This window comes from Somniosus microcephalus, chromosome 1 (genome assembly GCF_052327205.1).
Source record: "Somniosus microcephalus isolate GS21.2 chromosome 1, FLI_Smic_1.0, whole genome shotgun sequence".
Lineage (NCBI taxonomy): Eukaryota > Metazoa > Chordata > Chondrichthyes > Squaliformes > Somniosidae > Somniosus > Somniosus microcephalus.
In genome coordinates, this window is record NC_140987.1 from 65,990,291 (window position 1) to 66,009,057 (window position 18,767).

An 18,767-nucleotide genomic window follows, 5' to 3' on the forward strand; every position below is an offset into this window, starting at 1 on the left:
TAAATGGCCTACCCCTTATCCTTAGACTGTGACCACTGGTTCTGGACTCCCCGACCATCAGGAACATCCTTCCTGCATCTAGTCTGTCCAGTCCTGTCAGAATTTTATAAGTTTCAATGAGATCCCCTCTTATTCTTCTAAACTCCAGTGAGTACAAGCCCAATTGACCCAATCTCTCCTCATACGTCATTCCTGCCATCCCAGGTATCAGCCTGGTGAATCTTCGCTGAACTCCTTCCATGGCAAGAACATCCTTCCTCAGATAAGGCGACCAAAACTGCACACAATATTCAAAATGTCGTCTCATCAAGGCCCTGTACAACTGCAGCAAGACATCCTTGTTCCTGTACTCAAACCCTCTCGCTACGAAGGCCAACATGCCATTTGCCTTCTTAACCGCCTGCTGCACCTGCATGCTTACCTTCAGCGACTGGTGCACAAGGACACCCAGGTCTCGTTGCACTTCCCCTTGTCCATCTTAATGAAGAATTCTAATCATATTATGATTGCTCCTCCCCAAGGGGCCTCGCACAACAACATTGCTAATTAATCCTTTCTCATTACATAATACCCAGTCTAAGATGGCCTGATCTCTAGTTGGTTCCTCGACATATTGGTCCAGGAAACCATCCCGTATACACTCTAGGAATTCCTCCTCCACAGTATTGTTACTAATTTGGTTAGACCAATCTATATGTAGATTAAATTCACCCATGATAACTGCTGTGCCCTTATTGCATGCGTTTAATGCCATCCCCAACCTCAGCATTACTGTTTGGGGCTCTGTATACAACTCCCACTAACGTTTTCTGCCCCTTGGTATTTCTCAGCTCTACCCATACAGATTACACATCATCAGAGCTAATATCCTTCCTTACTATTGTGTTAATCTCTTTAACCAGCAATGCTACCCCACCTTCTTTTCTTTTTTGCCTGTCCTTCCTGAATATTGAATACCCCTGGATGTTGAAATCCCAGCCTTGGTCACCCTGGAGCCATGTCTCCGTAATTCCAATTACATCATATCCGTTTACATCTATTTGCGCAGCTAATTCATCCACCTCATTATGAATACTCCTCGCATTAAGACACAAAGGCCTAGAAATTCAGTAGCGCCCCGTTTGGGGCGCCAGCCTCGCCAGGGCGCTAAAAGTAGCGCCCCGGAAGTAGTCGCGGCCGCCCGCTGGAATTTCACTTTGCGTGCCCCAGAGGGAAGCGCGGCGCTACTCGAGGCGGTACTGCAGGCCTTCCTCCCCTTCTTAAAGCTGGGCCCCCGAGGATCGCGAGTGCCTGCAAAAGAGCCCGGCACCGAGGAGAAGTGCCGGGCTCTTGGAACACAGTCGGCACTCTGCGGGGTGGGGGAGGGCACAGGAGCCGGGGACGGCAGCGTGGAGAGGTGCTGGCAGGCAGCCAGCAAAAAAAATGTCCGCCCGCACCTCTCCTTTAATTAGCGTCTCTACTGCCACAGGTAGGCCCCCTGAACCGGTCGCAAATAGCGTCCGGCGTTAAAGCAGGGGGCGCAACTAAATATCGCGATCAGGGCGGTAGCAGGGCGCTGCGCACACCGCTGACGTCATCGGTAGCGGCGTAGCGCTAACGGCTGGCGCCGCCATTAGCGTTCCACTAAATTTAGCGGGAGGCGTGCCCAGTGGTTTCCGACCCACTTAGCGCCCTCTTAAGGCGCTAACGGGTGGCGCAGCCCACTGAATTTCTAGGCCAAAGTCTTTAAGAAAATTAATCTCTAACAGCTCTTTACAAAAACTATATTATTGCATCGGAAAATGCTTTATCACAAACTTTTTAAAAATCCTACCCGTTATCACCAACCTTCGTGAATTGGGGTAAATCGCAAATTTCATTAAAAATCGCATGTCTTGCGAATAAATCATGCGAGTTGGCATTACTGTTAATTCCTTTTCTTACTACCATTTCAGGTGCATTTACCCAATGAGCAATCAGCAAAGCCGATATGGCCCCTGTTAATATGTATCAACAGCAAAACCTGATAGTCAGCCAGCAAAAGAAGTATTGTTGTATAATACAACTACCAGGATGGTCGAAGACGATCTGGATGGACCTTCATAATATAACACATAGTTAAGGGAATGGAAAAGCTAAACCCAGAATATCACTTTAAACAGTAGAACAAGGAACACAACAGTAAAAGCTTAATTTAGGACTGATATCAGGAAGTTCTTCTTCACACAAATACATGGATTGGGCTTCCAGATACAATCCTGATGTCAAAAACCTTGGAATTACTTTGGAAACTGGATGCTGCAATTGGAGAATTTAGGGTCTTTGCGGATGGGATGAATAGTCTTCCTCAATTAACCTGTGATCACAATGGGGGACAAACTAGTCTGAAGTGCATTTGCAATTTACCTGATGGGTAAACTGGACCACAGGGATGTTCTCTCTATATACACCAGCTATCCTATACCTGGGGTATCTATAAGCAGGTTACATTCTCAGCACTGCCCCAGCCCAGGTTACCTGGACACACCTGGAAACACCTGCAATTCTCCTCTCCCTTCCTGGATGATGCAACCTGCAGGCATTACCCCACACCATGCTCCGAGTCAACACGTGTAATGTCAGCATGGAACCCGCTGCACCATGGCAACTCTGGCTCCTATTCCCGGGGCAACCAGAGACTGAGAGGTAGTAACTGGAGTGCGCCACTTGCCTTTTCCCAAAGTCACTTCCGCAATCAGTAGGATGCACTTTGCAGCAGTGGGAAGCAGTGCTGTTCCCTGCATTTCTCTTGTAATTGACGTGCAGTGAAGATCATGTCCATTGTGCCCCATAGTGGGCGGAATCCACATTTTGACTCTGGGAGGAGCTCTTCGGCCACTGGGAGAAGGCGATTGAGGAGGATTCTTGTGAATACTTTCCTGTGGCAGACAGCAGGGAAACTCCTCTGTAATTACTGCAATCGGACTGCTCACCTTTCTTGAAGATGGTCACAATTACGGCGTCTCTGAGATCCCCTGTCACGCTCTCCTCCTTCCGGATAAGAGAAATTAGTTCATGAATTCGCGCCAGTAGTGCTTCTCCGCCATGCTTTAGTGCCTCGGCGGGGATTCCACCTGCTCCTGAGGCCTTGTTGTTCTTCAGTTGTCGGATGGCCTTTTCAACCTCATGCCGGGCTGGAGTTGTGCTGAGATGGTGGCGGGTAGCATGCTGCGGGATGGAGTTGAGGACACTCGCGTCGAAGACAGAGTCGCGGTTAAGGAGATCTTCGAAGTGCTCCTTCCAGCAGGCAGTGACTGCCTCTCTGTCCTTGATGAGTACCTCTCTGTTCTTGGCCCGCAGTGGGGTAGGGCCTTGGGTGCTTGGGCCGTAGATGGTCTTGACTGCGCTAAAGAATCCACGCACGTCGGCTAGCTGCTAGATCTCCTGCGCTTTCTCCACCCACCATCTGTTCTTTAGGTTGCGAGTTTTTGATCTCACAAAGGCCTTCGACACTGTCAACCGTGAGGGATTATGGAGTGTCCTCCTCAAATTCGGCTTCCCTCAGAAGTTTGTCACCATCCTCCGCCTGCTTCACGACGACATGCAAGCCGTGATCCTGACCAACGGTTCCACCACAGACCCAATACATGTACGAACCGGGGTCAAGCAAGGCTATGTCATCACACCAACGCTCTTCTCATTCTTCCTTGCTGCAATGCTCCATCTCACCCTCAGTAAGCTCCTTGCTGGAGTGGAGTTAATTTACAGAACAAACGGGAAACTGTTCAACCTCCATCACCTCCAGTCCAGATCCAAGGTCGTCCCATCCTCTGTCGTCGAATTACCGTATGCAGAAGACGCTTGCGTCTGCGCTCACTCGGAGGTCGAACTCCAAACCATCATCAACACCTTCACCGAAGCGTACGAGAGCATGGGCCTTACACTAAACATCCGTAAGACAAAGGTCCTCTACCAACCTGTCCCCAACACACAGAACTACCCTCCAATTATCAAAATCCACAAGACCTTGCACAACGTGGACCACTTTCTGTAGTGTCCGTGTGTAGATAAAGACACTGAAGACAGGAGTTGGTTCATAGGTATTTACTAAGCAAGTCTGGGGGGGGGTTTCTAAAGGATATACACAATACACAGGCTTATATAGCCCAAGTGGCAATTGCCGGCATTACGCACACCTGGGGCTCTTAAAGGCACATACACCACAATTCCTCCCCTTCTAGCTAACTAGTACATTATATTTTAAGTAATTATTAATTACATGTTATATGCAAAATAATATACATTGCTGTATTAATTAATTATAAGTTAGTCTCTCAGGAGGCTTCCTGACTCGGTCCGGATAACGCCTCGGGGGTGTAGTAGTTTCTGGTGGTGTAGTAGGTTCTTCTGGCAAGGCTGATTCGGCTTGAAGGCCAGTGTCGGGTTCATCGGGCTCCAGTATCACCGGATCGGAGGTAGATATGGGTATCTCTACCTCATTGTTAGATGTATAGAGTGGTGGTGTAGGTTGTCCCTTTTCGGATGACTTGATGATTTGGTCAGCATGGCGCCTTATTATGCTGTCTCCGATGTCCACGGTATACATCAGTGGTCCTAATCGTGTGCAGATAGTTCCAGGCTGCCATTTCTCGGTACGGTAGTCCCGGGCCAAAACCGGTTGGCCTATCTGGAAGGCCCTAGTTGGCCTTTCATTCATGCCCTGAAACTGTCGGTTCTCCACGTCCCTTCGGATGTTGGGCTTGACCAAATCCAGCCGGCATCTTAGGTTTCTATTGTAGAACATCATGGCGGGAGTTTGGTTAGTAACCATATGCGTTGCATTCCTATATGCAAATAAGAAGTTATCCACCTTGTGCTGAAGTTTTATGTCTTCATTACCCATGGCCTTGATGGCCTTCTTGAAGGTCTGGACAAACCTTTCAGCCAATCCATTGGTGGCGGGATGGTATGGGGCGGACGTGTAGTGCTTTACCCCATTGTTCTTTAAGAACTTTCTGAATTCTTCGGACACAAATTGCGGTCCATTATCAGAACATATCTGCTCCGGCAGCCCATTCCTGGCAAATATGGTCCTTAATACTGTGATGGTTTTTTCCGTGGTGGTGGAGGACATCTTTATTACCTCCGGCCACTTGGAGTGTGCATCAACTGCGATTAAGAACATTGAGTCCATAAATGGACCAGCAAAGTCGATGTGCACCCTTTGCCAGGGAGATGAGGGCCACTCCCATGGATGTAGAGGGGCCTGTGGTGGAGCATTTTGGACCTTCTGGCATCCTAGGCAGCTCTTGGTCATGTCTTCGATGTCTCCATCGATACCTGGCCACCATACAAACGCCCTAGCTAGGTTCTTCATTTTCACTCCACCCAGATGCCCCTCGTGAAGCTCCTTTAGCACTTTATCCTGGAGTTTGGGTGGAATCACCACTCTGGATCCACACATCAAGGTTCCTCGGCACACTGACAGCTGTTCTCTTCTTTGCGAGAATGCTGGCAACAGTGGTTCGCCATGTGCTGGCCATCCCTTCACTGTTAAATCGTAGACCCGTGAGAGAGTAGGGTCATTTCTTGTCTCCCTTTCAATGGCAGAATTTGTCACCGGTAGACATTCCACTATGGTAGAGTGGAATATCTCTACTGGGTCTACTGTAGGTGCCTCTTCTATCGTTGGCAACGGTAGGCGTGATAAACCGTCAGCATTCCCATGCTGTTTTGACCCTTTGTATTCAATGTTGTATTGGTGTGCCCCTAGAAAAAGGGACCACCTCTGTAGTCTTTGTGCCGTCATAATGGGGACACCTTTTATAGGGTTGAATATGGAGATGAGGGGTTGATTTCTCTTGAAGAACTTGAATCGTTCCGCTATCAGCAGCGGTGTTGGGTTTAAATGCTCCTGCAGGGTATCAACAATTTCTTTAAAAGTCTTGTCCTTTGGTTTGGCTGGAGTGATTAAATTTCGCAACAGCCCGTATGTCTTCGCGCCCATTAAGTTCAGAAGTACTGAAGCTTTTTTTTCATCTGTTATTCCATTTGCAGTGCAATAAACCTCTACTCTTTCCACGTATGTGGTCCAATCTTCTATTTCGCCATCAAAAGCCTCAATATTACCAGATTTAGGCATTTCAGAGAAGATATGGCGCTTCCCGCGCTTTTTTTTTTCTCTCTGTAGCTACGATATGGCGCTTCCCGCGCTTTCCCGCCGCTGCTACCGATAACAACGCTGTTTAATGTGGTTTCCGTTTATTCACTGTTGGAGACTCATTCCCGGCGGAGGTCTAAACGCTGACCTGCTTGCCGCGCCGGCCGTCTCTCGAGTGCACCCTCCCAATCCGTTATTGCTTGCCTCCGATTTCGCTGCCTGTCTCAGCTGTAGAGCCCGCCGCTGGAGCTCCAGCCTGACACCAGGAAGGATTAGCGCAGTACCTGTCACCAGCTTGGCCAGCTGGTGAAACCACAGTTTCTCTTACTTCCTTGAGTCTTCTGGACGCTGGAGGAATCGATGTCCTTGAGGTGCTGCCGAATTGCAGGTAAGTCCGTTTCCACTTCGTCGCCACTGTAGTGTCCGTGTGTAGATAAAGACACTGAAGACAGGAGTTGGTTCATAGGTATTTACTAAGCAAGTCTGGGGGGGGTTTCTAAAGGATATACACAATACACAGGCTTATATAGCCCAAGTGGCAATTGCCGGCATTACGCACACCTGGGGCTCTTAAAGGCACATACACCATAATTGCTCTTAAAGGCACATACACCACACTTTCCATACCTTGGGAGCTTACTGTCAACAAGGGCAGACGACGACGACAAAGTCCAACACCGCCTTCCGTGTGCCAGTGCAGCCTTCGGTCACCTGAGGCAGAGAGTGTTTGAAGACCAGGACCTCAAACCCAGCACTAAGCTCATGGTCTACAAAGCAGCAGTGATACCCGCCCTGCTGTATGCCTCAGAGACATGGACCATGTACAGCAGGCACCTCAAAGCACTGGAGATGTACCACCAACGCTGCCTCCGCAAGATCCTGCAAATCCATTGGCAGGATAGGCGCACCAACGTCAGTGTTCTTGCTCAGGCTAACATCCCCAACATCGAAGCTTTGACCACGCTCAATCAGCTCCGATGGACGGGTCACATTGTCCGCATGCCCGATACGAGACTCCCAAAACAAGCGCTCTACTCGGAGCTCCGGCATGGCAAGAGAGCCCCTGGTGGGCAGGGGAAACGCTTCAAGGACACCCTCAAATCCTCCTTGAAAAAGTGTAACATCCCCACCGACACCTGGGAATCCCTGGCCCAAGACCGCACAAAGTAGAGGAGAAGCATCCGGGAAGGCGCCGAACACCTTGAATCTCTTCGCCGGGAGCAAGCAGAAGCGAAGTGCAGGCAGCTGAAGGAGCGCACGTCAACCCAAGCACCCCACCCACCCGCCCCTTCAACCACCATCTGCCCCACCTGTGACAGAGACTGTAGGTCCCGCATTGGACTCATCAGTCACCTGAGAACTAATTTTTAATGTGGAAGCAAGTCATCCTCGGTTCCGAGGGACTGCCTAAGAAGAAGGGAAGCAGTGCATCGCAGCAAATGCAGTTCTTGCCGAGCCAGACTTGCGCGGCTCCATACTGTGCTAAGACGAGAATAGAACTACATCTCCCAGCATGCCCAGCGAGTTGGGCTCCTCCACATCGGGTGGGGTGGAGTGCGCACTTCCGGTTTGCTCAGCGTGTCAACAGTATTGCAGACGATGTTTTAAATGGTGAGTTTTCTGAGGTGAATTGCGAGATTGCGAGTTGGGCTGAATTTGTATTAAAAATCTTGTGTCTCGCAAATACTGCATTAACTCTGTTTCTCTCGCCACAGATGCTGCCTGACCTGGTGAGTTGGGCTGAATTTTCTGGTTTTATTTGTGAGTTCCAGCATCTGCAGTATTTTGCTTTTGTAAGCTATGTAGATCGAGAAAGAGATATTACTAGTTTAAGTAAATGGGCAAAACTGTGGCAAATGGATTTCAATTTAGGAAAGTGTGAGTCCATCCATTTTGGACCTAAAAAGGATAGATCAGAGTACTTTCTAAATGGTGAAAAGCTAGAAACAGTGGAGGTCCGAAGAGACTTAGGGGTCCATGTACATAGATCATTAAAATATCGGACAGGTACAGAAAATATTTTTTTTTAAAGGCTAATGGATTGCTGGTCTTTATATCTAGAGGGCTAGAATACAAGGGGTAGAAGTTATGGTACAGCTATACAAAGCCCTGGTTAGACCACACCTGGAATACTGTGAGCAGTTCTCATCACCACACCTTAGGAAGGATATATGGATATATTGGCCTTGGAGGGAGTGCAGCGCAGGTTTACCAGAATGATACCCGGATTCCAAGGGTTAAATTGCAAGGAGAGATTACACAAACTAGGGTTGTGTTCCCTGGAATTTAGAAAGTTAAGGGGTGATTTGATCAATGTTTTCAAGATATTAAGGGGAACTGATAGGACAGAGAGAAACTATCTCTGCTGGTTGGAAAGTCTAGGACTAGGGGACAGTGCCTAAAAATTATACACCAGATTGTTCAGGAGTGAAGTTAGGAAACTCTTTTACACGCAAAGGGTGGTAGAAGTTTGGAACTCTCTTCTGCAAACAGCAGTTGATGCTGGGTCAATTGTTAACCAAAGGTTTTAAGGGATATTGGGCAAAGGCGGGTATATGGAGTTAGGTCACAGATCAGCCATGATCTCATTGAATTGCGGAACAGGCTCGAGGGGCTTAATGGCCTATTCCTGTTATTAAACTGGGGTTGTCATCTTTCGAGCAAGAAGGTTAGGAGATTTAATCGAGGAGTTCATAGAGGGGCCTTGGTTTAATGCCTCATCTGAAAGGAAGCACCTCCGGCAGTGCAACCCTCACTCAGTACTGCACTGGAGTGCCAGCCTAGGTTTTAGGCTTGAGTCTCTGGAGTGGGGCTTGAACCCACAGCCTCCTGAGACGAGAGTGCTAACACTGAGCTAAGGCCTACATTTGACTTTGGATACCACTGTGAGATGCCTATCTTCACATTAAAGATTTCTTCATTTTTAAAGAGTTTCTTCAGGAGTTATGGTGTTACTATTAGCAAATAATTGAACACCCCTATTACAGCGCCGCCTATAGGTGTTTCAAGTAAGTGCAATGCAAAAATGTTATGAAGGGTCAGTTAATGCAGCATTTTGAAATGGAATGTTGTGACTTGTGACCCACTCAGCGATTTTAATATATAATCAACAAGTGACCCTACTGAGGTTTTGAAGTGCTCAATAGAACTTGGAGCCAGGTCTACCAATGAGCTTGAGAAAGTCACCAGGCAGATCAATAGTGAAGAAAGGGGTAGGAAAATGAAATGGCAGAAACACAATCAAGACCACAAATTCAAATAGCTTCAAAGGACATAAACTCGGATATTACTTTTATTGCTATGTGCTCCCCAATACAACAAACAGCATCAGTAGTGTATGCTCAGGATAAAACAGGAATCTATATTATTGTACAAAAGAAAGCAAATAAAACAAATTAATTCATATTATTTCCATTTCCAAAGGGGGATTCTTAAATAAATTCTATGCAACTGTCTGAGGCACAGGGGTTGTCATTTTACAAACTAAACACTAGCTTCATTAACCTTCAAAAGCCTTGCAGGAAGGTAGCAGCAATTCTTTAAAGGCATTGAATTGACTGGAACATATTCAATTACTAGCAGGCCAATAGCAAACATTCTTCCATAGTGTACCACTATGTGTTTCCAAATTGTTATATCCTAACTATGCCTTTTTGATTACGTAATGGAACACTAGACATTGCTTCACACTAGCTTATCTGTATCCTCCTACCCCCCGCACCCCCCCTCCCCATTTGCTTGTTTACGTTACAATGTTTTAGTTTAATGCTACCAGTTCACCGTTTTCAAAACAGTTCCGTCTTACGGTAAGTTTCTAAGTTTGCAATAATGTTGCTCGTCAATTGTTACTGGAATATCCAAATTCTACACTGCCTGTCACAGCAACATCGTTATTTTGGAAAAAAATTGAGCCCACAACCATCATAGTGCTTTAGTTTGTTTTATATCCCTTGCAGATCGTGGGGGGGGAGGGGGGTGGGTACGTCAGTGGCCTGTTCTTTGAAGGTGTGGTCAGGTGGAGTGCTGCTTCCCCTCCCGGGTGAGTATATTTTAGCTGGGCAGCTGAATTTCTGGGCCCTGATGTTTTCAATCATACTTACACGGGCACGTTGTATAATAATGCCCTGGAGTGAATGACTGATTGGATCACAAAAGGGAACGAGGTTACTTTTGCAAATATATTCACTGCTGACGGCAGCAATCTGCACTGTGGGCAAAGGAGGCTATGAGATGATAGAAAGTAGGCACCTGGAGCACCTTAGCCTTGGGAAAATAGCCATTTTACATTCAAAATGCATAACTGGGTGACTGGATATTTGGTTATGAACAGTTGATTTTATAAGGGCATTTAAATCTACCCAATGGGATAGGCAACAAGAACAGAAAATTCTGGAGAGGCACAGCAGGTTTACCGCTATATCGAAGAACGGTCAGATATCCTGTTTTGAATGTAAGCCTTCGCCAGAATATTAAGCAAGCTTTTCTCTGCATGGGTGCTCGCTGACCTGCTGAGTCGTTCCAAATCGGCACAGTTTCTTTTTACTAGCACCAAAGTGATTGGGAGATCCGCGTGTAATTACTGCCGAGTTAAACTGTTAAAGGGACCGGTAATTCTTACCCGAACCATTGATACATCTGTTGCTCCTCATTGCGATTTGTGGAATGTATTAGGACAGTTTTTCAACATCAGGTACACACTGAAATTTAGCAATGGTTATGTATCATTGGTAAACAAAATCCCATGGAACAAACTGTAGTTTTAAAACATAATACTGACTTTTGCATATACAGTATTTACACAACAGCTGCAAATGACTTAAATAATATCTATTTCACTGACAAATAAGCCACATTTGACTTTACTGTATACCATTTCGTATCAATGCAACACTGTAAACCCTTAAAGAAATTCAGCATCTCTTTGTATTTCTGGCTTTGATTTTTTGAACATCAGCTGATGTGCAAAATGTAGTCTTAATCCTTTCCGAAGATATCAACCAGCGAACCTGGTTATTTCCTCCTCATTGTGAAGATCTTTGGTGCTTGTTTAAGTGAGCCTAAACAAATTGGATGCTGGCCAATTTATTGACAAACAGCAAAGTGCCAGCACTTTACTACTTCATCTCTTCTTGAAAAAGAAAAAACTTGACAGTTTAAATTCACTGGAATTGCAGAAAATCCTTTTCAAATACTGCATGCACCATGATGTCTACAATTGACTTTTTTAAATGGTAATTTTTTTCCCCCAGAAGTGTCTGATGTATGTAGGAAGCATCCTCCTTCATGTCTCTACCACAGGAGATTGTAACGCAGCATGTCTGTCCGATGTCTTTGCCGCGCTGACTGATGAATGGGTAGCTGTGGAGCTGTTGCTGATGGTGGTAGGATTGCGATCACTGCCTTGAATTAAATGGAGCCGATACTGTGAAGCCACCAATCTGTGAGACTTACCGGCTGCAGAAAGAGTGTTTTTCTTGGTGGAATCCAGACCTTTTGTTTTGCCACGTGCTGGGGTTATTGCACTAGGCTCAATGTTCTTTGCTCTGACCAACCTGTTGCCCTGTGGACCTCTGCTCCTGGAAGTGGAGTCGGGCTGATGAGTTGGTGTCACCTCGAGGCCGGCCATGTGGTTGGCTTCAGCCACTACATCCTCTATTTCAGCAGTGCCAGTAAAGAAGGGGGGAGGCAGGGTGCTACTGCGCTTGCTGCAGGATTCACAACAGAGCTTGTTGTAGCCTGGGATGGAGCAGTATCGAGCAAGCACTTCCATCTGACAGAATATAGACTTGTCTTTCAGGCACGGCTCATCTGCAAGGCAAACAAAGTAAAATGAAACAGTTTATTCAAAATAGGAGAAGGCTAAAATATCCCAAGTGCAGAAATTAAAATCTGTACAATGTGCAATAAATTGCATGGGTCATGTGATCAGGGGTGAAATTGTAGACTGCGATATAAAGACGTTATCGGGGTTGTCAGGAACTTCTTTGTTTACCATTTTAGAACCAGGGAACTTTAGCGCAGTGGGAGGCCATTCCAGCCTGCTGGGTCTGTGCTGTCTCTTTGCATTCATTTTGTTTATGGATTGAATTTAAATTAAAAGGGGCAGTGTTTTTATTAAGATACCAACCACGGGAATTTCATCATTGGCAGCATAACCAAAAGGAAATCTTCATTTTCTTTTTTGAGATGTATCGTAACAGGACAGTGAAGCAGTGAAAAAGGTCTGTGTGTAAATAGCTGTTCACACCACAAGGTCTTACAATAGCATCGTAGTCAAGTCATGGATTAGTAGTGTAGCTTACAAGTTATTTTCTAAAACAAACTATGATATCACTGTCACTATAGCACACTTATACTGCCACTGTAGTATCATGCTCATTTACTGCTAACTGTGCTTGTCAGAAGCTGGCACTAAACAGGCTGGAGTAGACTGGAGAGCAGACAGCTGAAGTAGTGTGTACCCCTTAGCAAGAAAAAACTGCTTTAGTATTGGGAAAAGACTCTACTGAGGGCATGGGGATGGCAATGATGGGGATGGCAATGCATGACGAATGGTAATGCATGGGGGACGGCAATGCATGGGGGACGGCAATGAATGGGGACACAATGCATGGGGACCGGCAATGCACGGGGACCGGCAATGCACGGGGAACGACAATGCACGGGGAGCGGCAATGTATGGGGACCGGCAATGCACGGGGACCGGCAATGCACGGGGAACGACAATGCACGGGGACCGGCAATGCACGGGGAACGACAATGCACGGGGAGCGGCAATGCATGGGGACCGGCAATGCACGGGGAGCAGCAATGCATGGGGACCGGCAATGCATGGGGACCGGCAATGCACGGGGAACCGGCAATGCATGGGGGACGGCAATGCACAGGGACGGCAATGCACGGGGATGGCAATGCATGGGGAACGGCAATGCATGGGGGACAGCAATGCATGGGGGATGGCAATGCATGGGGGACAGCAATGCATGGGGACAGCAATGCATGGGGACGGCAATGCATGGGGACGGCAATGCACGGGGATGGCAATGCATGGGGATGGCAATGCATGGGGGATGGCAATGCATGGGGAACGGCAATGCATGGGGGACGGTGTTAAGTCTGTGTGTTATATTGAGAATTAATACACAGACCACAAGAGTAAAATTTAACAGGTCTTTACTAGTCGAAGGTCAGGGCGGAACTGCCTAATAAATCATTACACAGCACTTATATACCGGTGTGGTCACCACCGGTATTACAGTATACAGCAGCCAAGGTAAAGTAGTGCAACCCTTAAAATAGTTCTCTTAAAGGTGGAACATTACATACACTACAGACGGCAATGCATGGGGGACGGCAATGCATGGGGGACAGCAATGCATGGGGACAGCAATGCATGGGGACAGCAATGCATGGGGACAGCAATGCATGGGACAAGGCAATGCACGGGGACGGCAATGCATGGGGATGGCAATGCATGGGGATAGCAATGCATGGGGCAGCAATGCATGGAGTCAGCAATGCATGGGGACAGCAATGCAGGCAGACTGCAGTGCATGTAGATTTCAATGTAGGTATGCATGCTGAGTGATTGCTAGTTACATTATGTGATGATTAAAGAATGACTCGAGAGAACCTGAAATATTTTTGAAACCACTGAAGGTACGTTTTGAGTTTGGGTAAGTGAGGCTACAATCTGAAAATATATTACAGTTTTAAAATCCAAGAAGGCTGCGATGAGGAAGCTGGACTGAGGCAACAGGATCTCGCAGCACACCAGCCTGATTCACCATCTCAACAAATCACCAGCCTGATTCACCATCTCAACCAACCAGCATCTTGTATCATCACCATCTCAACCAATCACCAGCCTGATTTACCATCTCAACCAATCACCAGCCTGATTCACCATCTCAACCAATCACCAGCCTGATTCACCATCTCAAACAATCACCATCCTGCTTCATCCCCATCTCAACCAACTATCAGCCTGCTTCATCACCATCTCAACCAATCACCAGCCTGATCCACCATTTCAACCAATCACCAGCCTGATTCACCATCTCAACGAATCACCATCCTGCTTCATCCCCATCTCAACCAACTATCAGCCTGCTTCATCACCATCTCACCAATCACCAGCCTGATTCACCATCTCAACCAATCACCATCCTGCTTCATCCCCATCTCAACCAACTATCAGCCTGCTTCATCACCATCTCAACCAACCACCACCTCGCATGCACACACCGTGGAGGGACACAAATAGTGATTTTGGGAAGCAAACACAGTCACAAATCATAAATCCAGATGGGCGAGTTTTGTTTGATTAAGAAAGGAAAGGTTATTGTTGAGTGGCGTTCCAACACAGTTACAGTCCCCACCACTTAAAAACGTCCACATTTAAAACAGACACTTACTTATATTGGCCAAAAAGCGATAACCATTGTCCATTTGCATTAACATCAATTTTAAAGTTGCCGGTTATAGTGTCTTAAGTGCTCCGTTTATTTCGGGCAGAAACAACTGTGCTTACTCACTAGTTTGCAACTCGTTAAGGTGCACTGTAAGTAATAAAAGACCACTTTGAGGCAGACTTCGTTTTAATACCTTATGGCCGCGAAATTGGGACTTTTAGCGCCAGCCACTAAGGCCAGTTCAGCAGAAAAAATGGTGGCTGCCTCAATTCCACCGACTTCCGGTGCGGAACGCGGCGGCCACCATTTTGGGCAGGCGAGCAGCGCTGCCGTTGCCTGCACTTGCCGCACATATTTAAATTATCCAGGGGAATTCAGGGACAGTTCTACATTAAGCAGCTAGTTAACGGCAATGACTGGAATTGCTGAATTTCTGGCGCAGACACTCACTCAGTGCTCATAAGGCTGGGGTGTCTGTCGGCTGCTCGGGGATGCACGGATAGGATGGATGTTCTTTACTCTCAGCTGCTTTTTTGCTGTAATTCAGGAATTTAAAAAAATTGCAGCAGTCCACAAACGTTGAATTCCCACTATAACCTCAAGGGTAAGCTCTCCTTAGCATCTTTTAAGTCACAGAAAGATCAAAAATGTAATCTTTCAGTACATTTCAATGAAGGAACAAAGGCAAAACAATATAAGCAAGATAAAGTGAGAACTGTTTACGCAGGGTATTAAATAAAGAGAAATATCTGGCGGATACTCTGACATGCAGAAAAAATTCCACAATTGTCTGCCGTGATAACAGAGGCCACAGGCACCTCACGGCCTGCCCTGATAGTAGGAGTCAAAGGCCTCTCATAGTCTGCTCTGATAACAGGAGTCACTGGTTCCTCATAGTCTGTCCTGATAACAGAGCCACTGGCTCCTCATAGTCTGTCCTGACAACAGGAGTCACTGGCCCCTCATAGTCTGTCCTGACAACAGGAGCCACTGGCCCCTCATAGTCTGCTCTGATAACAGGAGTCACTGGCCCCTCATAGTCTGCTCTGATAACAGGAGTCACTGGCCCCTCATAGTCTGTCCTGATAACAGGAGTCACTGGCTCCTCACAGTCTGTCCTGATAACAGAGTCACTGGCCCCTCATAGTCTGCCCTGATAACAGGAGCCACTGGCCCCTCATAGTCTGTCCTGACAACAGGAGTCACTGGCCCCTCATAGTCTGCCCTGATAACAGGAGTCACTGGCCTCTCATAGTCTGTCCGGATAACAGGAGTCATTGGCCCCTCATAGTCTGTCCTGATAACAGGAGTCACTGGCCTCTCATAGTCTGTCCTGATAACAGGAGTCACTGGCTCCTCATAGTCTGTCCTGATAACAGGAGCCACTGGCCCCTCATAGTCTGTCCTGATAACAGGAGTCACTGGCCCCTCATAGTCTGTCCTGATAACAGGAGCCACTGGCCCCTCATAGTTTGTCCTGATAACAGGAGTCACTGGCTCCTCATAGTCTGTCCTGATAACAGAGTCACTGGCTCCTCACAGTCTGTCCTGATAACAGGAGTCACTGGCCCCTCATAGTCTGTCCTGATAACAGGAGCCACTGGCCCCTCATAGTCTGTCCTGATAACAGGAGTCACTGGCTCCTCATAGTCTGTCCTGATAACAGAGTCACTGGCTCCTCACAGTCTGTCCTGATAACAGGAGTCACTGGCCCCTCATAGTCTGTCCTGACAACAGGAGTCACTGGCCCCTCATAGTCTGTCCTGATAACAGGAGTCACTGGCCCCTCATAGTCTGTTCTGATAACAGGAGTCACTGGCTCCTCATAGTCTGTCCTGATAACAGAGTCACTGGCTCCTCATAGTCTGTCCTGATAACAGGAGCCACTGGCCCCTCATAGTCTGTCCTGATAACAGAGTCACTGGCCCCTCATAGTCTGTCCTGATAACAGGAGTCACTGGCCCCTCATAGTCTGTCCTGATAACAGGAGCCACTGGCCCCTCATAGTCTGTCCTGATAACAGGAGTCACTGGCCCCTCATAGTCTGTCCTGATAACAGGAGCCACTGGCCCCTCATAGTCTGTCCTGATAACAGGAGTCACTGGCCCCTCATAGTCTGTCCTGATAACAGAGTCACTGGCCCCTCATAGTCTGCCCTGATAACAGGAGCCACTGGCCCCTCATAGTCTGTCCTGATAACAGGAGTCACTGGCCCCTCATAGTCGGTTCTGATAACAGAGTCACTGGCCCCTCATAGTCTGTCCTGATAACAGAGTCACTGGCTCCTCACAGTCTGTCCTGATAACAGGAGTCACTGGCCCCTCATAGTCTGTTCTGACAACAGGAGTCACTGGCCCCTCATAGTCTGTCCTGATAACAGAGTCACTGGCCCCTCATAGTCTGTCCAAATAACAGGAGTCACTGGCCCCTCATAGTCTGTCCTGATAACAGGAGCCACTGGCCCCTCATAGTCTGTCCTGACAACAGGAGTCACTGGCCCCTCATAGTCTGTCCTGATAACAGAGTCACTGGCCCCTCATAGTCTGTCCTGATAACAGAGTCACTGGCCCCTCATAGTCTGTCCTGATAACAGGAGCCACTGGCTCCTCATAGTCTGCCCTGATAACAGGAGTCACTGGCCCCCCATAGTCTGTCCTGATAACAAGAGTCACTGGCGCCTCATAGTTTGTCCTGATAACAGGAGTCATTGGTGCCCCGCTAAATTTCGCGGGAGGCATGGCCAGTGGCGCTAAAGCCACTGAGGGCCCTCTCTAGGCGCTAACTGGTGGTGCAGCCCACCGAATTTCTAGGCCAAAGACTCAGCATTCACAGCCATCTGGGGCAGAGAATTCCAAAGATTCACAACCCTCTGAGTGAAGAAATTCCTCCTCATCTCAGTCTTAAATGGAGGCTGCAAATTAAAAAAATAATTTTTAAACCCCCACACCTCCTTCCCTCCTCCCCGAGGATCCTGCTCTTTCTGCGGGTGCTTAACTCTTGCCAGGCGTGTGCTGGAGAGTCCCAAAGGCCTGGAACAGGAATTCCCAGTGATCCAGGGGCTGGAAAGCAGAAACATACTAAAATTAATAGGGAGGGAGGTCGCAGGAAAATCAGCCCTAAATCTTACACTTCAGACACTTTTTGCAGTTTTTTGTAAATCAGAATTCGTCATCCACAATTTCTCACCTCCCTTGCAACAGGTTTGAGACTAAAATGCACAAAATGTGGCTAATTTTCAGTAGCTCAATGCAGTCTTTCAGATCTAGAAAGCTGACAAACAATTCGGTTCAGTTCACTAAGCAATGGGACACCTCATTGCTGATGAGGACTGACTGTATTCTTAAAGGTTTCAACAGATGACATCCAACCGCCAGCTCCAGTCAAACAGCCTTTTTTTCCCCCATTTCCAATAATTTTATAACCAATACAAAAGTGTTCAAAGAAATTGAAAACAAAACACACTAGCTTTTTAAACGCCCCTATGATTTCTCTCCCGGGTTGCTCGCAGCAGTGTCCAGGAGTTTTACTTTAATTCCTGGAGATTCTAGGAGAATCCTGGAGGGTTGTCAACCCTAGGCCTGATGAATGGGCACCGTCACAGGTACTGTACATACCACCACAAGGGGGGAGTCTGCAGACTCTTGTAGCTTCTGGCTTCTCACCATCACACTGATCACTTGCACGACATATGACCTGTCTTTGTTCAATTCCTTCACCACATGTAACGGAGCACTGTGAAGAATTAAACACAAATCAACGATGGGAAGAACAAACAAACCAATTTGCATTTATATAGCGTCTTTCAGTGTGTTGGACTTGTACCCATCACTACTATAACCCAGTGTTATACAGTGAGACAGGTAACCAGACATGTACTGTACCCCAGTGTAATGGCGCTTCTTAGTTTCCAAACAGGCAGGCCACTGAGCTGTGGGGCCTTTAACAACGAGTAGACGCGTGTCGAAATAAAACGTTCCCAAACGTAGCTTTGTCTTTTAAACTGTTTACTATAACACTTAACAAACGGAATTACAAAGCAAACACGTATAAACGAACACGGTCAAAAACTGTACTGCTCCAAACCTCACAGCTTCTGCCTCTTTCGACCACGTGCAGTTTAAACTGTAAAATGGCTGCACCCAGGTGTGGCTTAAGGACTGTTCCATTGTGGCAAGAATGAAGGGGGTGTCGGACTATACTACTGGAGCAAGAAAATAGGGGGTTTCTTAATACAA

General features: G+C 47.2%; 1 protein-coding gene across 1 annotated transcript in view; it reads right to left on the reverse strand.

Moving 5' to 3' along the window:
- Positions 1-9,377: 9,377 nt before the first annotated feature.
- Positions 9,378-18,767, reverse strand: part of LOC147124146 (A disintegrin and metalloproteinase with thrombospondin motifs 3-like) — a 235,769-nt gene continuing 226,379 nt past the window's right edge. Inside the window, exons 18-19 of the mRNA XM_086002840.1 lie at positions 18,147-18,264; positions 9,378-11,926 (exon numbers count right to left, since the gene is read on the reverse strand). Coding sequence (XP_085858966.1) covers positions 11,400-11,926; positions 18,147-18,264 — 645 coding nt within the window. The 3' untranslated portion in view covers positions 9,378-11,399. The remainder of the gene's footprint in view (positions 11,927-18,146; positions 18,265-18,767) is intronic.